Raw genomic sequence first — 19,914 nt, forward strand, 5'->3', positions numbered from 1 at the left:
TGTTTTTTTTAATATTTGTTGCTTCCCACTTTCTTGTAAGACGTACTATCGTTCGACGATAAGAACGCTTTCTGTTTAGTTGATCTAGTGTTATATAATCTCTGTTGTTATCTTGCATTTGTGTATTCATCTTTTTTTATGCTACATTTCCTGCAAATTAATAGAAATAATAATAACAGCGTGAGAAAATTATTAATCCCAAAAACCTTAGTTATTATGCATAAGAAACTTTGTTAACATTTCAAAGTCAAAAATTGCGTAGTATGCATTATGAAATTGAGAAACGAAACAAAATTCAAATAAACGACGACGAAAACACGTGGTAATATCCATGAATTTTGTTTATATAGTTACTTCGATTAGACAACAAACAAATTGCCTTCGAGACTTGTTCAAGAACAATGATGTGTCAAACAAAAGGTTAATAAAAACAAAGAAGAAAAATTTACCAAGAAAAACAAAGCTAGTCGAAATTAATTTGTTTGGTGAAAAATATATCATCATCTATTTGCCTAGGTAGAAGGGTATATTTACAATCCTTTTGTTTTTTAGGATTTACAAAGTTTTTTTAATATAATAAGATTAAAATTATCTTATGCATCATTTTACCAAGCTTGAAAATTATGATTTCTGATTGTTAAAATTGACATGTGTTACTATATGATGAGTTATTAACTTTGATATATGATTTCTGATCGTTAAAATTGACACGTGTCACGATCTGATGAGTTACTAATTTGAATATTTAATCGCTAAAACCGACACATGTCACGATCTGATGAGTTTTTAATTTTAATTTCTAATCGTTAAAACTAACACATATCATAATCTGATGAGTTATTAACTTTGAAAACTAAACTTTGTATAATAAGATTTTTTTTATGTTCTCATTTTGTAATTTTAACCAATCATCCATTCGGTTTATCAATTTTACATTACAAAACAAAAAAAATACAAAAAAAGACAGAAACGCAAGTTAACTGTAGTTTGTTGTCCCAGCCTCACAGGCGAGAACTCCAAAGTCTCCTATGTTAAAAGACAGACGTCAGATATAAAATTGCAAAATCAATCCAACGGCAAAGATTGACTTCTCATTCCCAATAATATAAATAAAAAAACCCCTAAAAAATGGCGCAAACAAAAAAGCAAAGAACAGAGCCGTCAGGTACACACACAGACCACTCTCTCTTCTCCTTCTTCTTCGTCCTTTTTCTTTACTCTGCTGAGATTTGATTATTGTGTTTGTGGGCTTATTAGGTATTGTAAACTCGATGGAGTTTAGACTGACATGAGTTGTTGTTGTTGTTGTTGTTGTTGTGTGACCTGAGTTGTTGTTAGCTATAAGGAGCTTTTCAGGGGTTTTTTCTAAAACGCTTGTGTGGCTCTTGGTTTGGCTTTGTTTGTACAGTCTTCTTAGGCTTTTTATTATGTGTATTGCTAATGCTAGCTAGGCTAGTTGATGTTGGAGACATTCAGAGTTTCTTCTGTTTTAGATTTAAAATAAAAAAACCAGTCCTTTATCTTTCTTTGTTTATTGTCTGTAATTTGTGTTCATGTTTCCTGGAACTTATGAGCGGTGAGGAATCTTTAATAAAGTTTTTATCTTTCTCCCTTTTGAATCCAATTTTGGCAATGTGTCTATGTTGGATACGTAAAGAAACACCATAAAGAAAAAAGTAGTGTATGTGTTAAACATGTCAGAGCTTTTTCTTTATCTGCAGAGTTAATGATACTAGAAAAGTGTACTGCAGTTTACTACATAATCAAGGATTGCTCAACAAATGTGGAAACTGAAATGATTGTGATTCTCAATGTGGTCAAAAGGGTTCCATTGAGATCTTTGTTGTGGGCTATTTGTAAACCAAGGATCAGAGGAAAATGAGCCATGACGCATAAGAGTAGCATTTTCGGTCTGTCACTCTCTGTCATTCATTTCCGCCAGTCTTAAGCGTGCATTTGGGAGATGGTAAATCATAACACTAGAATAAACCAATGGTGGAATCTTTTTTTTTTCTTTTTGAACAAATGGTGGAATCTAAGTATTGTGAAATCAATGTTTAACATGGTGTTGTAAAAAATAAATTGTGCTTAAGAACTAGTCTATACAAAGAACTTCAGCAGTATCCCCAAGATCTTATCAATGGGGTTGCATAAGAAGTGCCTAACTGTGTCTATCACATTCAATAGAATTTAAAGAATACGTTATCTGAACTTTTTGATCTTTGCTTCGTCCTCTACGGAATAATTGAAATAGCTTTGGAAGCGTCTAGATGGTTAAACCGACAGGTTCCAAGAAGATATTCTGGGAGCTCCTCTTCAGTATTCGCCTGTACAAAGAAAAAATTGCACACTCAATTCCAATGCTTCGCTATGTAAAAGAATACCAACTTAGGCATAGAGTTAAACCAGGGAAGAAGAGTTATAACAATAACAACACCATTGAAAACTGGTTTACCTGTATCAAGAATGCCATTTCAATCACGAGTTTGTTGAGGTAACCAAGAACAAGACTCACAACTCCTCTTGCAACAGTTGATGACCCAATATCAACACCCAGCTGAAAATAACAGAGGTGTGTAAATATTCAGATTCCCTAACAATCGATGCTCAACAACAAACTTACCCAATCCTGAAAACTGAAAAGCCACACAGTTGTGCCAATACTAATTCCTATTAAGACAGTAAATCCATCCCTACTGTGTTACCTCAATATAGTTTTTTCCCCTGAAGTAATTGATCTCAAGGGCTTGACCAATAAGGCATGCTTTCTTTCCCACACTCTGCTTGACTATCCAAGAGCCCTGATCATTTCGCAAAACCCAAAGTCGGATATGAGTAAATTTGAAGAGAATAAGAATAAAAAGATCTTTAACGAGGTAGTAATATTTTACGCAAACCTTGGATATGTAAGGAATGAGCTTGAACCTTGAATTCCTATATGCGTCATCACCATTAACAAAGCTAAGTAGCAAAGGATGCTCTTCAATGGGAGTGCTCATCATGTAATAAAGTACAAGGCTGTACGTTGTTGATCCAGGAACCTATTATTCCACAAAACAACTAATTGATTCTTCTACAAACAAATGGCAAAGCTAGAATAAAAATAAAGTGGTAGCAGGAGTGTCCTCTTACCTGTATATTCACGATGAAAAAGAACTCTGGTCCACCTTTTGCTGCATATTTCTGCATTTGGGAAACTTGTAAGACTTCGTTTCTAATAATAAGTAAGAGGGGGCAAATTTCTATCAGAACAAACAATAATAATAAGAACCTGAACTATGCCTCCTGGACGGGACCCCACATCATCTTCCCGCTTGTCAGATTTTAGCCAGTCTGCAGCTACCATTTCCATCAGTGTACCCTTTGCCTTGAACTGGATCCACAAGAAGAAAATGCTTACAAATTAAGTAACATTCTACAGATTGGTATATTCAAAGCATCTCAGAAAGCAAAATATATTCTTTACCTTCTTCTGGTCATCAAGATAAGTCTTTCCACGAATGAGAAACGTAGAGGGGTCGGTTGTTGTCCAACTGCATGGCAAAGCACAAGTAGGATCAGTTGGAAGTGTGGTTCCATAGCAGCAAGACGTGCTACTCTCTTCCCTCGCCCTCTCATGCAGGTCAACATAACCCCTCTTTTGAACTGCTCGAGGAAAAAACAATTTAACCATTAAATGCAGGTGTGAGAGTGGGGGAAAATAAAATTAAATGACAAGACACAGCTAATAAGATCAGAATTAATCCACGAAACTTGGGGTTACCTGCAAGATCATGTAATTTTTTCACCAAATTCGTAGCGCTATTGAGTTTTGGCTGGCGGGANGACGTGCTACTCTCTTCCCTCGCCCTCTCATGCAGGTCAACATAACCCCTCTTTTGAACTGCTCGAGGAAAAAACAATTTAACCATTAAATGCAGGTGTGAGAGTGGGGGAAAATAAAATTAAATGACAAGACACAGCTAATAAGATCAGAATTAATCCACGAAACTTGGGGTTACCTGCAAGATCATGTAATTTTTTCACCAAATTTGTAGCGCTATTGAGTTTTGGCTGGCGGGAATCCTGCGATTGGTAAACGGAAGAATCAGAACTGTTATCTTTTCAAGCATATTTAAGTTAGGTCTGATGTTGCTACCTGACAGCATGTCTCCAAATCAAAATCTGAGGTCCAGCTGTCTTCCAAATAGTCACTATCTGACGGTTCAGGGACGTCAAAAAACTCATCCAAGTCTACAAGGCTAGAGCGCTCTGAGGGAAATTTGTCTCTCTCTTCATTTGCAGTGTCCTTAAACATTTCACTTTCTCTCAGAGAAGAATCACCAAACACACCATCTTCATTCTGAGTCAATCTTGCACTTCTTGACAACTCCCCTGACGACAGATTGGGAGGAAAGCTTCCATGTTTTGCCCTAAAAAGCTCTCTCAGGGCTGATTCAACCAATAAGGATGTTATGATAACACAATAAAAGTGCTAAAACTAAGACAGTTTCCTTTAAGAGAATTGGCAACTACCAGAAAGTCTTCCAAGCATTTTCACAGTAATAGATCTAGCTAGCGAGGGCTTCATATAAGATCTCCAAGACTTCCAATCAACAGCAAGCATGTGCTTCACAACTGATTGTGTTCCGTTGTCTATGGGAGAAATCACATAACCGCCACCTATGATATAAAAGGAGAAAGTGTCATCTTGCTTTGATTCTCAATCCAAAATTGCAGTTGAAAACAATAGTTACACAAAAGAGATCAATAGTTTCAAGGGAAAGAATAGTTTTCAATATGTATTGGCACAAACCCACAGACATATATATTCTAAGTAAAAATTTGTTTTAAAATTTGTATCTTTTCTATACAAAACACTCGAAAAATCATAAAAGAGTATAGAGATAAGTTTCCGCAAACACCAAGGTAGGTGCAGAAACCGTAGAAGACTGAGATGTCAAGTTTACATGACATCACACGGCTAATTAGTAGTTGCACCAATGAACATGTAAGGAAATGCAGAAACTAACTTCTTTTAAATTCAAATCTAGGCGTACATTACTTTTAAGGCACGCACGGACATAGCCTTTCTGAGGTGGACACTTCTTGTGAAATACGGAATGATAGAGAATAACTGCGACAGAATGAACAGACGAGGATAAAAAGTTAGTTAATGGAGTATCTGGCAGAATCAAATGAACATATATTTCAATTAAGTGTTACAAACCATATGTTCCATCATCTTCCCTTCTCCAGTAACGTCGTAGGGAAAAATCTCTTCTTTTCATCCCCCTGTTACTACAGCATGTTAATAATAAGACAAGCAAAGAAGCGAACTCTTGCAGAAAAAGTTGAGTAGCTGACCAAGGTAACCAATCGCTGTAAAACTGTTTGTGAATTATATCAGTGTGACCATCAAGATGTTCAACCACACTTCCTTGGTAAAAACAGAAGTCCCATCTGCAGAGTTTCGATAGTACAGTTTAGAAAAAGTAACAAAACTTTGAAAAAATAAAAATAACCCAAACCCGCATATGTTTATGTACTAAGATTTTTAATGTCTTAGGCTTGCTTGTCTGGATGACAGTAGTACTTACTCTGATCTTGAGGGTCCAAGAGAAAGAAGCGTTTGGAAAATGGTTTCTGAGGTTCCATCAACAACACCAACAGCCATAATAGCCGGATGATCATCCCACTGCGAAATCAGGCAAAGGAATGATCAAAACTCAATGAATAGATTAACCCCTTTCAACAGATTAAGAACGAAAAAGATACTAACCCTTCCAAGAGAATCTCTCTCTTTTGCCTCTTTGAAAAGCCGGAGACCTGTATACAACACATGTTAAAACTATGCTTTCCAGCCACAAAAAGCAATGAAAATTGAGTATGCACCATACCATTTTGACAACCAAATATCGTCCATGGAGAAGGCGCAACAACATCAGTTGTAACAGGATCCACTCTTGCAGACGGCCGGAGAGTCCAGTCAATAGAATTTGAGTGACGATCTCGAACTGAGCTACTCAATCTGATTTCAGAAAATAATTCTATCTTTTTAAAAAACCACAAACCATTATAGCCTAGGGTGCAAAGCAACTAAAAATATTGACAGGAACTATTGTCTCAGCAGGTTAGAGATGCATTCCATATATTACAGTAAATTGTGGAAAGAAAAAGGTACCTCAAAGAGTCCCATCGTCCCCTCGAACAATTAAAAACATCTCCAGGATCAGGACTACCCTGCATAAACATATATAACTATAAGTCTCTAATTCTCCAAATAGAAAAGCACTTAACAACTAGTTACTAAAATGCCTTAATCTTGACCTTTAAAGCTGCCTCTTTAATTAAATTGATCCACCTAGCTGCATCCTCAGGACTGCTTGCTCCTAACTATACACAAATTACAATAAAAAAAAATTTAACATCTTAAAAAAGAGATGTTCATCACAACAACTTCTTCCAACAACAAAAAGTTAAAAAAAAAAAACATAAATTACCTTACCTTGAGCTGATCATTGTGATTCGAGGTATTGAACAGCGTAAATATAAAGAATGCCTACAAGTGAGAGTAAAAACAAACCATTATAACAAAACCAACTACGATTTGAGAAACAAATCACATCCAAATAAAAAAAAAGATTCATACTTTTCTATGAACACTTTCTCTCCCATTGTCAGTAACTCGAATACATGAATCAATCACCGCACTTCTTCCAGCATCCTGTAAAAACCCAAAATCAGACTCTGCTAAGTTACAATCCAGAAACAAAAAAAAAAACAACATGGAGAAAAAAAAAATCTGAAAAAAAAGGAGAGACCTTGGATTTAGAATCAGAGACGGACTTGAAACTCTTGAGAAGATGATCTCGAAGAACAAAGTAACGTTTCCTAGAGAAATGCAATCCAAATCGATTGGATCGAATGATATACAACCAACCTTCCATCTTCGTCTCGTTCTCGTTTTCAGAACCAAAAGCCATCGGAACTCCAAAAGCGAAGTCCTGGATAAAGAACAAAGCTTTCGACTTTAAGACACCCTATCAAGTTTCTTGATTTCCAAGGAAAAAAATAATCCAATGGAACCCCAAAAACAAAAACCCACCTTTGGAAAAGTCTTGAACCACTCGAAAAAAACTTGTTCGCAATAACAAAAACCCAACACACAATAAAGTGTCAGTCTTCCTTGTTTTCTCCGTTTTCACAATACAAATCGAACCATAAAACGACAAACCCAGAAAAAAAGAAAAAAAAAGAGAGGATCAGACAAATCGAGAGAGTAAGACGAAGATGACGAGAGGGTGATTTGAATGTAAAGATCGGATTTTTTTTTTTTTTTTTAATTGGGTAAACTAAGATTTGAATTGATCTCTCGTCATTTTCGCTTTTTCCAGATTTTTCTGGGTTAGAGAGAGAGAGAGAGAAGAAAAAAACTGAAATTGTTTGTTTGTTTGTTTATTTATTTATTTGGGAGTATTTTGCAAAAGTGACCATAAAAGATTGGGGGAGAACGAATGAATGATTACGAATGTTGTGAAGTGACGTTATTACCCTTGCTATGTTTCTTGATGTGTTCAGAGTTTTAACCACAAAAAATGTTTTGATTTGTCCACCAGTTTCACTCGTTTTCCATAACCTTTAGTTTTTACCTTTTTGATACACTCATCTTATGATGAATGAGTCCACTCTTGTAATTGGTTTCACTTTTGCTTTACAGTTTAAAGTTTAACACCCACTAGAGAAACAGTTTAAAGAATTTTTTTTTTCATTATCAAGAAGTAAAAAAGAGTTTACTTTTTGGAGAAAAATAAAGATGGATTTTTTTTTAAGTCATATGATATTATTAATAAAATTTAGCAAAATACATACATTGTGAATTACAAATTAAACCGGTCCATCACTCGAAACCAAAACCAAAATCTCCCACATGGTTAACGAAGATTCGATTCTATTGTAGAAATAAATAGAGTTGATGTTAATTATTTGTTAACACTATTAGAGTTTATATGCAAGTTATAGACTAGCGGACGTATGCCAGTTAATATTCACTTTGATATGTTATTTCTCAAGGTTCAAACTCACTTCTATATCTGATCAGGATTGTTTATAAGCAAATAGTTATATATATATAAAGATCACATTGGGTAAATGTTATTTCTGACTTTTACTAAGTTTTGTACATATTTTTAATAAGAACCGAAGATATTAAGTGACAAATTTAGATTATGTGCCACTGGCACAGAGAAAAACAAAAGTCATGTAGAATGCCTAACTAGAACTATGGCCTATGGGTGGTTTGTACATCAAATACACAACAGCCCTTGTTATAATCGCATTAAAAATATCAGTTATTGTGAATAAAATCGAAGTAAACAAATCACTGTAAGAAGTAAGTAGAAAACACATGAGAGCTTAATCACATGCACATACAAAAATCTACTTACACATATTGTTTAACTTACATTTTTGTAAGTTCCTACATAACCTATTTTTACTATGAGTGGAGAATATAAAAAGCAATGGCTAAATAAAGTGAAACGAGCCGACAAGGTAGTATATATAATACAAATTAAAGAGAAACTAGTAATCTTAGAAAATAAGCATTAGAGTTGATTAAGAAATTTGTAGAAACGTATCAAAATATCGTTGGCCATAAGACAAAATCTGTAGAAATTTGTAGGAACAAGTCATCATCATATAAATTTATTTAAAACACTACTATATAATAAATGAATTTTTAGTTGGATTGTTGGTTGTTGCAAATTAAACAAGTTGGCCTATTGATGAAGATTGATGACCAATATTTCTGAGTTATTATTATTATTATTATTATTATTATTATTATTATTATTATTATTATTATTATTATTATTATTATTATTATTTTTATTATTCGTAGCTTCAAAGTCTCATGATCACCACTAGTTTTAATAAAATAACAAAAATTATTCGCTTTTAAAGGAAAGTTTCATGCCAATTCTTTTCCTGGGTCCATAATATATATATATATATATATATATATATTTTTTTTAAAAAAAATGTTGTAAATACAGTATGCTATTCATGGAAAGATAGAAAGAAAAACAAAGACGACGCATGTGTACTAGGGATGGGCATTGCTTATAGTAAACGTTAGACTTGATGCACATGTACATACATACATAGATTGTACATGTACACACACAAATATATATAATAACACAAAATTCTTTAATTTTCGTATGTGGACAATATTAAAGAGCATAAAATACTTCATTTCTTTATAAATTGTAGCCATAGAAACGCAATTTTTGTTTTTTGTGTAAAATCCTAAAATTATATTGTATGCATGAAATCGCCCAATATCTTTTTTTTTTGTAAACTCAAAAACTACCTAATCACAGATTCACAAGTTCATCACCCAAGTGTCTAAAACTATTTTGATATGAATTATAAGCACGCAGCTATAGTTTTTTTTTTCTTCTTTTTTTTTTTTTACTAGAGAACAAATTTGATTATTTGAACACGAGAGATCAGAGAAGATACTAAGATAATTAAAAGATCACGAGAGAAGATATTATTATCCTTGTAATATCACAAAAAGGAGGAAAATGCTTACTCAATTACAAAACATTATCAATGAATGGACCAAAAAAAAAAAAAAAAAGAACAGGATTATGGAGACCAAACATAAAGATAGAGTAATTGTACTCATACTGGAGAATGCTTTTCTAATTTCTTGGCTTCATGATGGTTCTCTTTATCTTGTCCCAAAAGAGGTGTCGTGTCCCTATCTTTCCCCTGTCAAAAAAAAAAGAAAAGGAATAAAACAAAAGTACTTAGAAACTTTCAAAGGAGTTATTATTTCTAGCTATCTTTTCTATTTATTTGGTTACGTACAAGAAAAGTCGACTCGGAGGAGACTTGTTTGGATTTAGAAGCAACGGAGCAGAAATAGGAGTATAGAAGCATGCCGAGGACAGCGATGAGGATTCCTGCGATGTTACGAGGAGTGAAAGGATCATGGAGGAGAGTGTAACCAAATGCGAGCACCAAACACGTTTTGAGATGTCCTAAGACTTGGTATGTCACCGGAGATGTCTTTCCGATCACTAGAAATGTGCTGAAGTTAACCGAAACCGCTATCAAACACGACAAAGTTATGAACCCCTGCATGTATAGAGCAACAAGATTCATCATCGTCAAATTTCACAAAATTCTTCTATGTATAGACTTGTTTGTTAAAAATACGACTACAAACATGTTTCAAAATGAGATAGGCTTAAATGGGCCGGACTAAAGGTGGGCTGAGTTTAATCGGGTCGGACCAATATACCAAAACAACTCTAATTCTTAAATGAAATCATACGAAATAAATTGATGTAATTTGTACCACAACAATGGGAGAGTAATGGAAGGAGAAGACATTGAGGCTAGTGAGGTATTTGTCGACAAAAGGACCGGAGACGAAGAGTATAGCAGCTTGGAACGGGGCTGATTGGTATAGGAGTTGTGTCGATGTCACGTTGAGTCTCTTCTGAATTGTATTTGTTAGCTATACACCACAACATGATATATATTAGTCATATTAGCTATACTATATACTATGGATTAATCTTTTGTACATTGATTAATGAAACACAAAGCATACAATTTGGCCGACGCAAGTTGTGGCGATGGCAAGGAGAGAGAGAACAGAGCCAACAAAATTGAGCTGAAGATCTGTGATTGATGCTATCCCAACACCAACCAGCAGCAGAAATAATGAGAATTTTATCTTCTGGCTGCAAAACCAAATGTCACTAGTTTTAGAAATAAATCTATATAGTTAAGAGTAAAAAAATTAATAACCTTACATATTTTGACATCATTCATCCGGTTAAAATATGAGTTTTATATAATAAGATAAGCAAGGTTCACCTGAACTTCTTGTTGAGGAAGAGAGTTTCTAATAGAACAGTGAATGGTATGATTGCAAGTTTGGTCATCTGCCATTTATTTATGGAGAAACATCAAATTGGTTAAACAAGTAGATGTTAGATGATGAAGATCAAAACTAGGTCGAACATATATACTTGGTAGAAGCCGACAGAGTTGAAGCCGAGGCTGAGATTGAGGAGACCGATGGAGATGCCGTTGAGGAGGCCAAAGAGAACAACAGTTCTCATGTCTATAGGTTTATTCTCAAAGAAGTTTAGTTTATATGCCACATGAAGTGTGCAATATGTTACCATCAAATGCCAACTCGTCAATGTTGTTGCTGTAACAAAATCATGGCCAAAAAAAAGATGATCATAATCGGTTTTTGATAAAGATCTTAGAACATATATTGTCATAAAGTAAAAAAGAGGAAAAATATGAATTACCAAAAGGGAAACCAAGATTGGTCATCAAAGCTTTGTTGCAAATGACAATGGAGACAGAAGATGCAACTGATAGAAACAATGCTCCAATCACACCCATTTGCATACTCTTCATCTCTCCCATTCTCCTCCCCCCTCTCAACCTTCAAACCTACTAAACGAAGAGAGAGAGAAAGATAAATATATATTGATGAAAGAGAGAGGGAGAGAGAAGAATTGTGAATGTGAGGAGTGAAATGCAAAGGAGATATATGAGGATTTTATTCTTTGTTACTATAAAAATGGTAGGTGCCTAACACCAAACTTCTGTTCTTCTTAATTTCATGTTTTCTTAATTATGTCATTTATATATAATTTACACACAAGATACACGAGAAATAACTTTTATGATGTTGCTTAATATATGTTTTTCCTTATTAGAGGCTTCTACTAATGATATGATAGCAAACCTCTTAACCATAAAGAAGAAATTGAAATTAAACAGCCAATAGAGTATAAAGAAAAATAAATAAATAAATAAAGGGAGACATCATAGTTTTCTATGGACAAATCATAGACTTGAACTAAAAGCAAAAAGGAAGGTGAAACTGACATTTTCATACTTTTTTCCTTTCTATTGGAGAAAATATTGTAAACAGAAATCAAAAATAAAACTGAATATTGGATTTGGTGTAAAAAGCTTCACACTCACTCCAAAGTCCCTAACCAATACCCTTCTCTTTTTTTTTTGTGTGTGCAAACAACCAAATGACCAATACCCTTCTCTTGTCCTAAATTTTTCTACCATTTACGTTATCTATTGAAAGCAAATATAAAATTCTCAATCTATGAATTTGGGTGAAATAGATCAATCCTAAAACTGGTTAGTCTTGTTTTCTTATTGTCTTTTCAGAAGTCCAAAGAAGGAATTTTAAATTGACTGAAGAACAATGAAGAAACACTATACCAAATTCTTTATACAGATGTTTAGTTTTAATTACAGTTTAGTTTTTTTTTTCTTTCATAAGTATTGTTGTTGAATAACTCATTCCGAAATTTCAAAGCTCAATCAACATTAAAGCTCAATCAAAAGTAATCTCACACAATATCAAATATAAAGAGTTTCACATATGCCATATCAAAACCTAATTAGGGTAAATTGTTTTGATATACAGAGTAAGGTTTTTTTGATAATAATTATATAAAAGGTAAAAAAAAAGAGACAAGTCTATTTTTATCCTTTGACCGTCCTCCCAAGGTACTCTTTATCAGCATCTGCTAATCGGTTCTGAAACATGGTCCATTCCTTTTTGCATCTCTCTCTCACTCCTTGCCATGGAGCTTTCCCATTCTCTGACTTACCTTGACTTCCAAGTGACGGTATCACTTTATGTATTATCCATTGCGAATCCACAACACCAATCTTCTCATGAGCAGGCTGCAACAACAAACACACACACACACACAGATATTTTCATGATCCATTCCCGAGTTATATATATGGTTTCTTATTATTAAGCAGAGGGACAACGAATACTTACTTCTACGCATCTTCTAAGCGCAAAGTCGAGACCCCATCCATGAACCAGATCGTTCTGCAGCAGAAACATCAACAAAGTGATTAAATTCATCCAAGCAATAGTGCATTAGTTCCGCGTATCCACTAATTGACAAACCTGAATCATATGCCACACACATCGCCATGCTTCTCGTGAAAATACAGGAGCCATTATTTCAACAAATCTGTGTGAGGGGAACAAAACTTAGTACTGATAACGACTAAGCATTCTTGAGTGGGGCTAAAGAGAAGAAAGAGAGTTTTACGCGGCACAAGGAGGTAAATGTGGGTCTTTACACCATCCAGGCTTTTCTTTAGTATCTCTGTTCACCAGTGAAAACAACACATTCTTAAATCAGAACCAAAACTGAAAGGCAAAGAACGGTTAGAGAGAAAAAGAGATCTTACTTGTGGACCTCTCGGTCACCTCTCCTCTTTGTCATCTCCCAAGTGAGTCCATTATTAGGCTCTAGGCCTGGTTGAGAAATCTCTAAACCATGCTTCTTAACTAACTCAATGTACCTGAAGTTTTCACAGAACTCCATCATTATATGTATAAGAAGACATTGTTATGCGACTCCAGACAATGTAACTTACCTATCCGCATTAAAGTGCTCCACTCCAAGATCTTCATCCCATATAAATATGTACTCATAAGCTGACACAACATCAGGATGCAAAAATCTCTTCGCATACCACCTGCCAAAACCAGTAGAGAATTTTTCATATACTAAACAAAATTGTCCAGAATGTTTGATAACACTCATAGAAACTACCAGATGACTCACCATTTTGTTTGCTTTCTTATACTAATATGAATCGCGTTCTTTGACCACTCAAACTGGTCCCATTCAGTTGTCCGGCCATCATAATGGAAGAGCAAAATTTGGAAATCTTCAGAAAACTGCAGAATTGACAAAAACAAACAAAAAGATCTGAGTGCATCCAGCAAATGTAATTACTGTTTTAAAAAATACTGGCTAAAACATGATGATATTGCAGAACCTTCTTAACAACTCCATTAATATGGTTCCTCTGCTCCAACCCAACTGTAAATGTCACAAGATATTTTGGCTTCTTCTTCAAATCCTGCAAAGGTTATTATTTCGCTAATTAGAAATCCTAATCGCCTTCACAGGTAAACTATACATGTTGAGAAAACAAAAATAAAAACACATACTTCATTAGGTTCTCCCCATAATCTACGCAAGTAAAAATCAGTTTTCGCCACAACAATTCCTGGAGGCAATAGCTCAGCACCACGCGGGTTGGTTGGAACATATATCTGTAATCACAACAACAGAAACAATGAGACACTATCTCTAGGACATATAATCAAATAGCTAACAGTTCTGCATTCATGAAACTGATTTACAGATCAGACACTTCTATAACCTCAGGAAACTTTCTTGAACCGAAATCTTCAGGCGACTTGTCACCAGATAACAACTTCCCATCAAAAGATGACATAAAGCCCGAGGGTAAGTTAATCTGAAGGAACACAAAAACAAAACTCAACAAGTGAAAAAGTGAAAAGAGGGACAACTAAACAAGTCAAGAAGAAAGATGAAAACAAACATCATACCTTAAAAGAAACTGATGGTAATGTAGCACCAATAAAAGTCCCAAACACTATCCCCAAAATAGTTGTGATAATAACCTTTGCATTTTCATTTGTTCTTCGAGGAGCACCACTGCCAAAAAAACTAAACCACTAAGTAGTAATCTTCAAATTGAAAGCAAACTCTTTTTTGTATTACAATCAAACAGCCAATAAAAAAACATACCTGCGGTGCATTGTTCCCATTTAGTTCGCAATATCTCCAAACACTACTCAGCAAATACTAAAAGATTCAATCTTTTCTTCAGCTTCAACAACACAAAACTATTATATTAGTTCTTCAAATCTTTGACTGAAAACGACAGATTTATGAAAAAAATCTAATCTTTCTTAAAACATCATAATCTAATCGTGAGATCATAATACTGAAACAAAGGCAATATCGAAAAATCAAATTCTCTAGAAGGGAAATGAAATGAAAAGGTAATTACTTTACAGGATTTAGATCTCGGAGATCTGAACACGACCGGTGATACAAAAACAACTCGATAGATTAGGGCTCAGAGGAGAGATTCTCCGATCTGTAAGAGAGCAGAGTGAGAAAGAGTGTGAGAGAGAGAGAGAGATGAGAGAGAGAGAGAGATGAGAGAGAGGTTTTTAAAATTCTTAAAGGTCTAAACTTTTTTGTTTCCTTAACTAATCAAATTAAAAAGGTAAAACCTCTATTATTAGGACATTTGTTCCGGTCTTTTTCTCTCTTTTTTTTTTTAATACAACTCATTTATTACATTTATTTGGAGCCAACAAAGATTTGAAGATTCAACTTTTCTTCTTCTTCTTAATTAATTACCAGTCAAACTTTAACAAACAAAGGAAATGTATGTGCTAAGTTTGATTAAGTAAAGAAAACAAAATTGTGTTGAATAAGAAGCATAAGATAAATGTAAGTATGCAGGCTAAGTTTGAGAGTGAGCCCATTATGTGATCCATGTATGTCCAGCACTCCATGAGTGGGCTTAGTACTGGGCTTATTGTACACAGAATTTTGTTTTGGTTATTACTTTACTTAAATTTGAGTTCTTCGTTTTTAATGTATATTTTGAGGGAACCATATGAATGCAACTTTTTTTTAAAAAATATAATACTATGAATGAATTTTTTAAAATATTATATGCTTGCTAGCATTTTTACAAAATTAATTTCACTAGTTTTACAATTTTAAAATTTACTAAATCAAATGAAAAAGAAAGAAAGCAATTTCGTGGTTTAGGTGTTTCAAATGTGTGTCAGTGTGTGGTTAAACTAATTTAGATGTTTCAAAATTCAAATGTGTGGCTAAACAAGCTTAGGTGTTACAAATTGGTGATCAAGAGACTTGTAACTTCAATCGAAATGTTCATAATCCATCAACATTTGATTAAATTGAACGACAATTATTTAAATTTAAACTCGTCAACAAATAAAGAAAAAAAATCCCCAAAGATTGAGTTGTTGGTTGGGGGACATATTACAAAATTCAAACTTAAGAAAAAAAACCAACATCTCTTCTGTCTTTTTTCCCCTGATATAAAAACTAAAAAAAAAAATACATTAAAACAACAGAATCAACTACACAAAAAGAAGAAAGTTAATCTGTTTTTTCCGATTGTTGGGACTAAAGTTTTACAATCAATAAAAAGGATCCCAATTTTGGAGAAACATTCAATTGGGTTTGTCCTGATTAAGGAAATTAATTAGTCCTTTTTTCTTTTTCATCTTGAGATTTCACAAGTAGGACTCAGCCCTATTTGCTCCATCTCCCAGCTTTTCTTTGAGGCTACCTTCTCATGTCTTGGTACATAATCCTATTTTGCCGAAATAAAACAAAAAAATGGAATCAGTATTTATAATAGAAAAAATATAGATTGATAACCAAAAACAAAGAAAAAAGAGTATAAACCTCAAGTTTCTTGACAAGTTCTTTAGCGGAAGGAGCAGAGACAATGATATGACGAGCAGTTGGTGAAATGAAACCTTCTTCCACTGCTGTGTCTATGAATGATAACAATGAATTGTAGTATCCTTCAACGTTCAACAGTCCCACCTTCACATTTCATTTTACATTTATATTCATCAGATTATAAAATGAATTAGCTAATTCACAAGAATGTAACTAAGACAATTATATCAAACGTAACATGTTATGTTTTGTCGTAGAGGTCTACCTGATAAAAACATGTTCATTGTTGTTTTAGCTAATTACACTCAAACAAAATCATTAACTAGTTTATATACGTAAACAGAAATGGAAACAAAATGATTACTGGTTTATCATGGATGCCTAGCTGTGCCCAAGTGATTACTTCAAGAAGCTCTTCAAGTGTACCATACCCACCTACAAAATTACCAACATTAGTTAGTTCCCATTTTTTACTGATCAAAATTTTAATAAAACTAAAAAATGTGGATAAGATGAAAACGAAAAGGAACCAACCAGGTAAAGCGATAAAAGCATCAGAGTGCTTAGCCATCTCAGCTTTCCTTTGGTGCATGTCTGCTACTGCCTTCACTTCTCCCACTGTCTCTCCTGTTATCTTTATTCACAAATTTTTTACACATTATTGTTATTATTTTTTGTTATTATTATAACCACTCACTCACTCACCACTTGTGTCTTCTGTGTATTCCAAAACAAAAAGACAAATCTCTTACACACACTCACACCACTTGTTTTATGGTTTCCTTCCTCCAAAGATATGTGAATCTAATAAAAGTCTCTTAAGCTACTGTTTTAGTCTCAACTCAACATGTAGTAATTTACAAATCCATTTTTATCTTTGTGCAATCATATTTTAGCCCATTATGTTGTGAGAAAAGGATTAGATGTAATGATGATTTAGTCTCTCGAGGTGCTTCTCTTACATTTATCACTTTGACCCTCTTTCTTAAAAAGGTAATCATATTTTGGAGCAACATGATTGGTGTCTTTAATTTTTTATCTTAATCAGTTAAAAATTAATTTCCCATTTCAAATATAGAGAAAAAATACTAATTATAGCTAAAAAAACAAAAGAGAAGAAAGAAACATGAAAATATCACCGTCCAATAAACTGGCCTGTTTTGTCTCAATTGAAACACTCTCTAATATGAGACAAATGTTATATACGCGTTTAAGATAACATTTATGAGGTTGATGTTCTTGTTAAATTATCTACCACCAATTTATCTGCAAACTCTTTTATTTGTTCTTATGAAAGTGGTAAGAAAAAAACAATACTTCATAAATATTATTCTGGAGTTATATTTCGGACGTACCTCTCTTGGCATTAGTGTCTTGGGGATAACCCTGAAGACAGTAACAAGACAAAATAAAGTTAGTTAAAAAAGTTAACGTCACAAACACTACACGTACGCCAAAATTATCCATTTGTATTACTACTACTAATTGGTTCTTTCCACGTTAACGACTAACTTAAACATTGAAATTTTGCTTTAAGAATGTTTTTAAAACGAACCCGATGACATGGCGACCTCCATTGAAAACAGCTTGAGAAATCAAACCCATTAAACCAATGCTTCCTCCACCATAGACAAGATCGATGTTTCTCGATACCTACAAAAAAAAGAAAAAACATTTGGATGGTTTTGGTAAACTTTGCCTTTTAAGTTTAGTGGTCGTTGTCATTTGTTAATTGATACAAAAAATAAAAAGAATACAAGAGAGAGAGAGAGAAAAATGTATTACATCAAATAGTGGATAAAGATATTGTAGAAAAAAAACTATAAAGGTGTAGAAAACTCAATAATTACATTTTCTGGTAAAAGTACCCAAGAAAGTACATGAAAAACAAAAAAAAAGATGGTAAAACAAAAATAAAGTATGAACTTTCCCATCACAAAGTTCAACTAAAAATACTTTTGAATTCTCATCCTTTTTAAGCTTTGTAACTATGTTTCTACCACTGATCACAGTAAGTACAACAAATGGAAGAAGATAATATTCTTCCAAACAAAAATCATCTAAACAAGATAATGGGTTTTTTTTTTTTTTTTTAAAAATTGTATATAAATAGTGAACTCCACTAACTCTAAATGGCTTAAAATGCTTTAGTTACGAGTTATGACAAGTCAAATGATTAAATCCATTTCCGAGCAACTTGTAATACCTTTATTGGGTCAACTGAAAAAAATTAAATTAACAAGAGATCCAATATTTGATGATACTTATTCTGAGGTCGTATTTACTAAAAGTCAAGAAGTCAAAAAAAAAAAATTATAATGTTTTTTTTTATAATATATTTTTTTTTGGTAGCAAAGAAGTTTTGTTCTTCACTATTCATAAATTATTCAAAACGGAAATCAAAACAGGTTAAATTAATCTCCTCTCTACTACTATATATATTGCTCCCTCCTGTTACAAAAAATGTTGTTTTAGCCAAATAAATTTCACGTTAGGTAATGTTTTATATTTTGTAATAGATTGAATAGTGTTTATGTAGGTAATAAATAATGTTTAATATGTGAGTTAAAACCTTAAACACTACATAAAATGAGAAAAAACGTTGTTTATGTGGTTTTCTTATTGTTACGATTTTACAATCTACTACCAAGAAGAAAAATCTGAAGTCTTGAGAAAAAAAAAAAAGAGAGACTTATGTACTCATAGGAGAATTAGGTCTTAAGACATGAGTGTCTTCCCAAAAACTTGGAACTGATAAAGGTTTTTTTACTGTAATTTTCATTTCTTTTCAAACAGAGGAAAAACAGAGCTTTTTTTTTTTTTTTTTTTTTTTTTTNTTTTTTCTGGGTTGCTCGTAAGCTATGAAAAAATAAATGAAAAGAATGAATATTCTTATATACACAATAAACGAAATTTTAAGAAGAAAATAAAAGAAGTAAGAAAGAAAACAAGATTCTAAACAAAGAAGAGGAAAATGAAAAATTTACCAGTTCGGTTCCGAGTTCGATAGCAGCATCTTTGTAACTGGCTTTATTACCAGCACTACTTCCACAAAAGACACATATCCTCTTAAACTTTGGTTCTATCTCCATCTCTCTCTCTTGACACAAAGTTTTGTTTTAAAAAAAAAAGGAAAATTATAATTTGAAAGGATGAAGAATCTATCTTTCTCGTTGTGTGTTGGTATGAATGTTCTTTGCTCATTATATATAGAATATTAAGGTGGTGGGGTACTACTATATACATAGCTCATACGCTTCTTATTAGTAAGTAATATCTCAAAAAGACACTTTTAAAATAAATAAATAAATAAATAAATAAATAGTGGCTAGCTACATGAGTTTGACATCTATTTTTTTTTATATAACACGAGTTTGACATTCTTCCATAATAAATAGATTAAAAATGGTTACGAAAAGAAGAAGAAAAAGAAAAAAACCTTAGAAAAGAAATTGTCTTATTCCTTATGTTAGTTGGAGACCAATAATATACAATTTACAATGTACTGAATGTCTTGAATAATTAAGGTTCACATTCATTATATATCACATTC

At 33.2% G+C, this 19,914-nt stretch overlaps 4 protein-coding genes across 6 annotated transcripts; all 4 read right to left on the bottom strand.

Annotated features, from left to right (window-relative positions):
* LOC104750067 (protein ENHANCED DISEASE RESISTANCE 2-like) lies at nt 2,027-7,447 on the bottom strand. Its single transcript, XM_010471799.2, has 22 exons — nt 7,088-7,447; nt 6,804-6,986; nt 6,632-6,706; nt 6,488-6,541; nt 6,310-6,375; nt 6,164-6,222; nt 5,880-6,010; nt 5,762-5,808; nt 5,580-5,677; nt 5,347-5,442; nt 5,210-5,274; nt 5,045-5,116; nt 4,516-4,662; nt 4,139-4,431; nt 4,002-4,065; nt 3,467-3,645; nt 3,272-3,373; nt 3,133-3,183; nt 2,898-3,041; nt 2,706-2,801; nt 2,456-2,557; nt 2,027-2,327 (listed from the first exon to the last, which is right to left on the bottom strand). Exons 2-22 carry the CDS (start codon nt 6,963-6,965, stop codon nt 2,235-2,237), a joined length of 2,196 nt encoding a protein of 731 aa, XP_010470101.1. The 5' UTR covers nt 6,966-6,986; nt 7,088-7,447; the 3' UTR covers nt 2,027-2,234.
* On the bottom strand, nt 9,513-11,595 carry LOC104750068 (uncharacterized membrane protein At1g06890-like). The gene is made up of 7 exons (XM_010471800.1): nt 11,328-11,595; nt 11,037-11,221; nt 10,882-10,949; nt 10,613-10,745; nt 10,355-10,516; nt 9,862-10,131; nt 9,513-9,762 (listed from the first exon to the last, which is right to left on the bottom strand). Exons 1-7 carry the CDS (start codon nt 11,446-11,448, stop codon nt 9,673-9,675), a joined length of 1,029 nt encoding a protein of 342 aa, XP_010470102.1. The 5' UTR covers nt 11,449-11,595; the 3' UTR covers nt 9,513-9,672.
* Nucleotides 12,410-15,073, bottom strand: LOC104750070. 2 transcript variants are annotated; one of them, XM_010471801.2, is made up of 13 exons: nt 14,914-15,073; nt 14,649-14,730; nt 14,447-14,555; nt 14,257-14,352; nt 14,042-14,146; nt 13,867-13,950; nt 13,650-13,765; nt 13,459-13,560; nt 13,270-13,383; nt 13,128-13,184; nt 12,980-13,046; nt 12,845-12,898; nt 12,410-12,741 (listed from the first exon to the last, which is right to left on the bottom strand). In XM_010471801.2, the coding sequence occupies exons 2-13, from the start codon at nt 14,666-14,668 to the stop codon at nt 12,538-12,540; spliced, it is 1,128 nt and encodes a 375-aa protein (XP_010470103.1). In that variant the 5' UTR covers nt 14,669-14,730; nt 14,914-15,073; the 3' UTR covers nt 12,410-12,537. The 2 variants fall into 2 exon arrangements, with proteins under 2 accessions (XP_010470103.1, XP_019093456.1); XM_019237911.1 differs by having other exon boundaries at nt 14,447-14,567.
* LOC104750071 (cytokinin riboside 5'-monophosphate phosphoribohydrolase LOG1) lies at nt 15,856-19,556 on the bottom strand. 2 transcript variants are annotated; one of them, XM_010471803.2, is made up of 7 exons: nt 19,349-19,553; nt 17,917-18,014; nt 17,717-17,747; nt 16,896-16,995; nt 16,726-16,796; nt 16,362-16,505; nt 15,856-16,266 (listed from the first exon to the last, which is right to left on the bottom strand). In XM_010471803.2, the coding sequence occupies exons 1-7, from the start codon at nt 19,451-19,453 to the stop codon at nt 16,174-16,176; spliced, it is 642 nt and encodes a 213-aa protein (XP_010470105.1). In that variant the 5' UTR covers nt 19,454-19,553; the 3' UTR covers nt 15,856-16,173. The 2 variants fall into 2 exon arrangements, with proteins under 2 accessions (XP_010470105.1, XP_010470104.1); XM_010471802.2 differs by having other exon boundaries at nt 16,726-16,995; nt 19,349-19,556.

This window comes from Camelina sativa, chromosome 16 (assembly GCF_000633955.1).
Source record: "Camelina sativa cultivar DH55 chromosome 16, Cs, whole genome shotgun sequence".
Classification (NCBI taxonomy): Eukaryota; Viridiplantae; Streptophyta; class Magnoliopsida; order Brassicales; family Brassicaceae; genus Camelina; species Camelina sativa.

Coding starts and splice junctions, on each gene's coding strand:
- LOC104750067 (XM_010471799.2), bottom strand. CDS start 6,965: ATGGCTTTTGGTTCTGAAAACGAGAACGAGACGAAGATGGAAGGTTGG. Junction 6,223..6,309: donor TTAAAGAGGCAGCTTTAAAG/GTCAAGATTAAG, acceptor ATGTTTATGCAG/GGTAGTCCTGATCCTGGAGA. Junction 4,663..5,044: donor TGTCCGTGCGTGCCTTAAAA/GTAATGTACGCC, acceptor TTTATATCATAG/GTGGCGGTTATGTGATTTCT.
- LOC104750068 (XM_010471800.1), bottom strand. CDS start 11,448: ATGGGAGAGATGAAGAGTATGCAAATGGGTGTGATTGGAGCATTGTTT. Junction 10,950..11,036: donor ACTCTGTCGGCTTCTACCAA/GTATATATGTTC, acceptor AATAAATGGCAG/ATGACCAAACTTGCAATCAT. Junction 10,746..10,881: donor TTCCTCAACAAGAAGTTCAG/GTGAACCTTGCT, acceptor TTGGTTTTGCAG/CCAGAAGATAAAATTCTCAT.
- LOC104750070 (XM_019237911.1), bottom strand. CDS start 14,668: ATGGGAACAATGCACCGCAG. Junction 13,766..13,866: donor TTAATGGAGTTGTTAAGAAG/GTTCTGCAATAT, acceptor TCAATTCTGCAG/TTTTCTGAAGATTTCCAAAT. Junction 12,742..12,844: donor CGCTTAGAAGATGCGTAGAA/GTAAGTATTCGT, acceptor TTGTTGTTGCAG/CCTGCTCATGAGAAGATTGG.
- LOC104750071 (XM_010471802.2), bottom strand. CDS start 19,453: ATGGAGATAGAACCAAAGTTTAAGAGGATATGTGTCTTTTGTGGAAGT. Junction 18,015..19,348: donor TCGAACTCGGAACCGAACTG/GTAAATTTTTCA, acceptor TTTTTTTTGTAG/GTATCGAGAAACATCGATCT. Junction 17,748..17,916: donor GGAGGTCGCCATGTCATCGG/GTTCGTTTTAAA, acceptor TACTGTCTTCAG/GGTTATCCCCAAGACACTAA.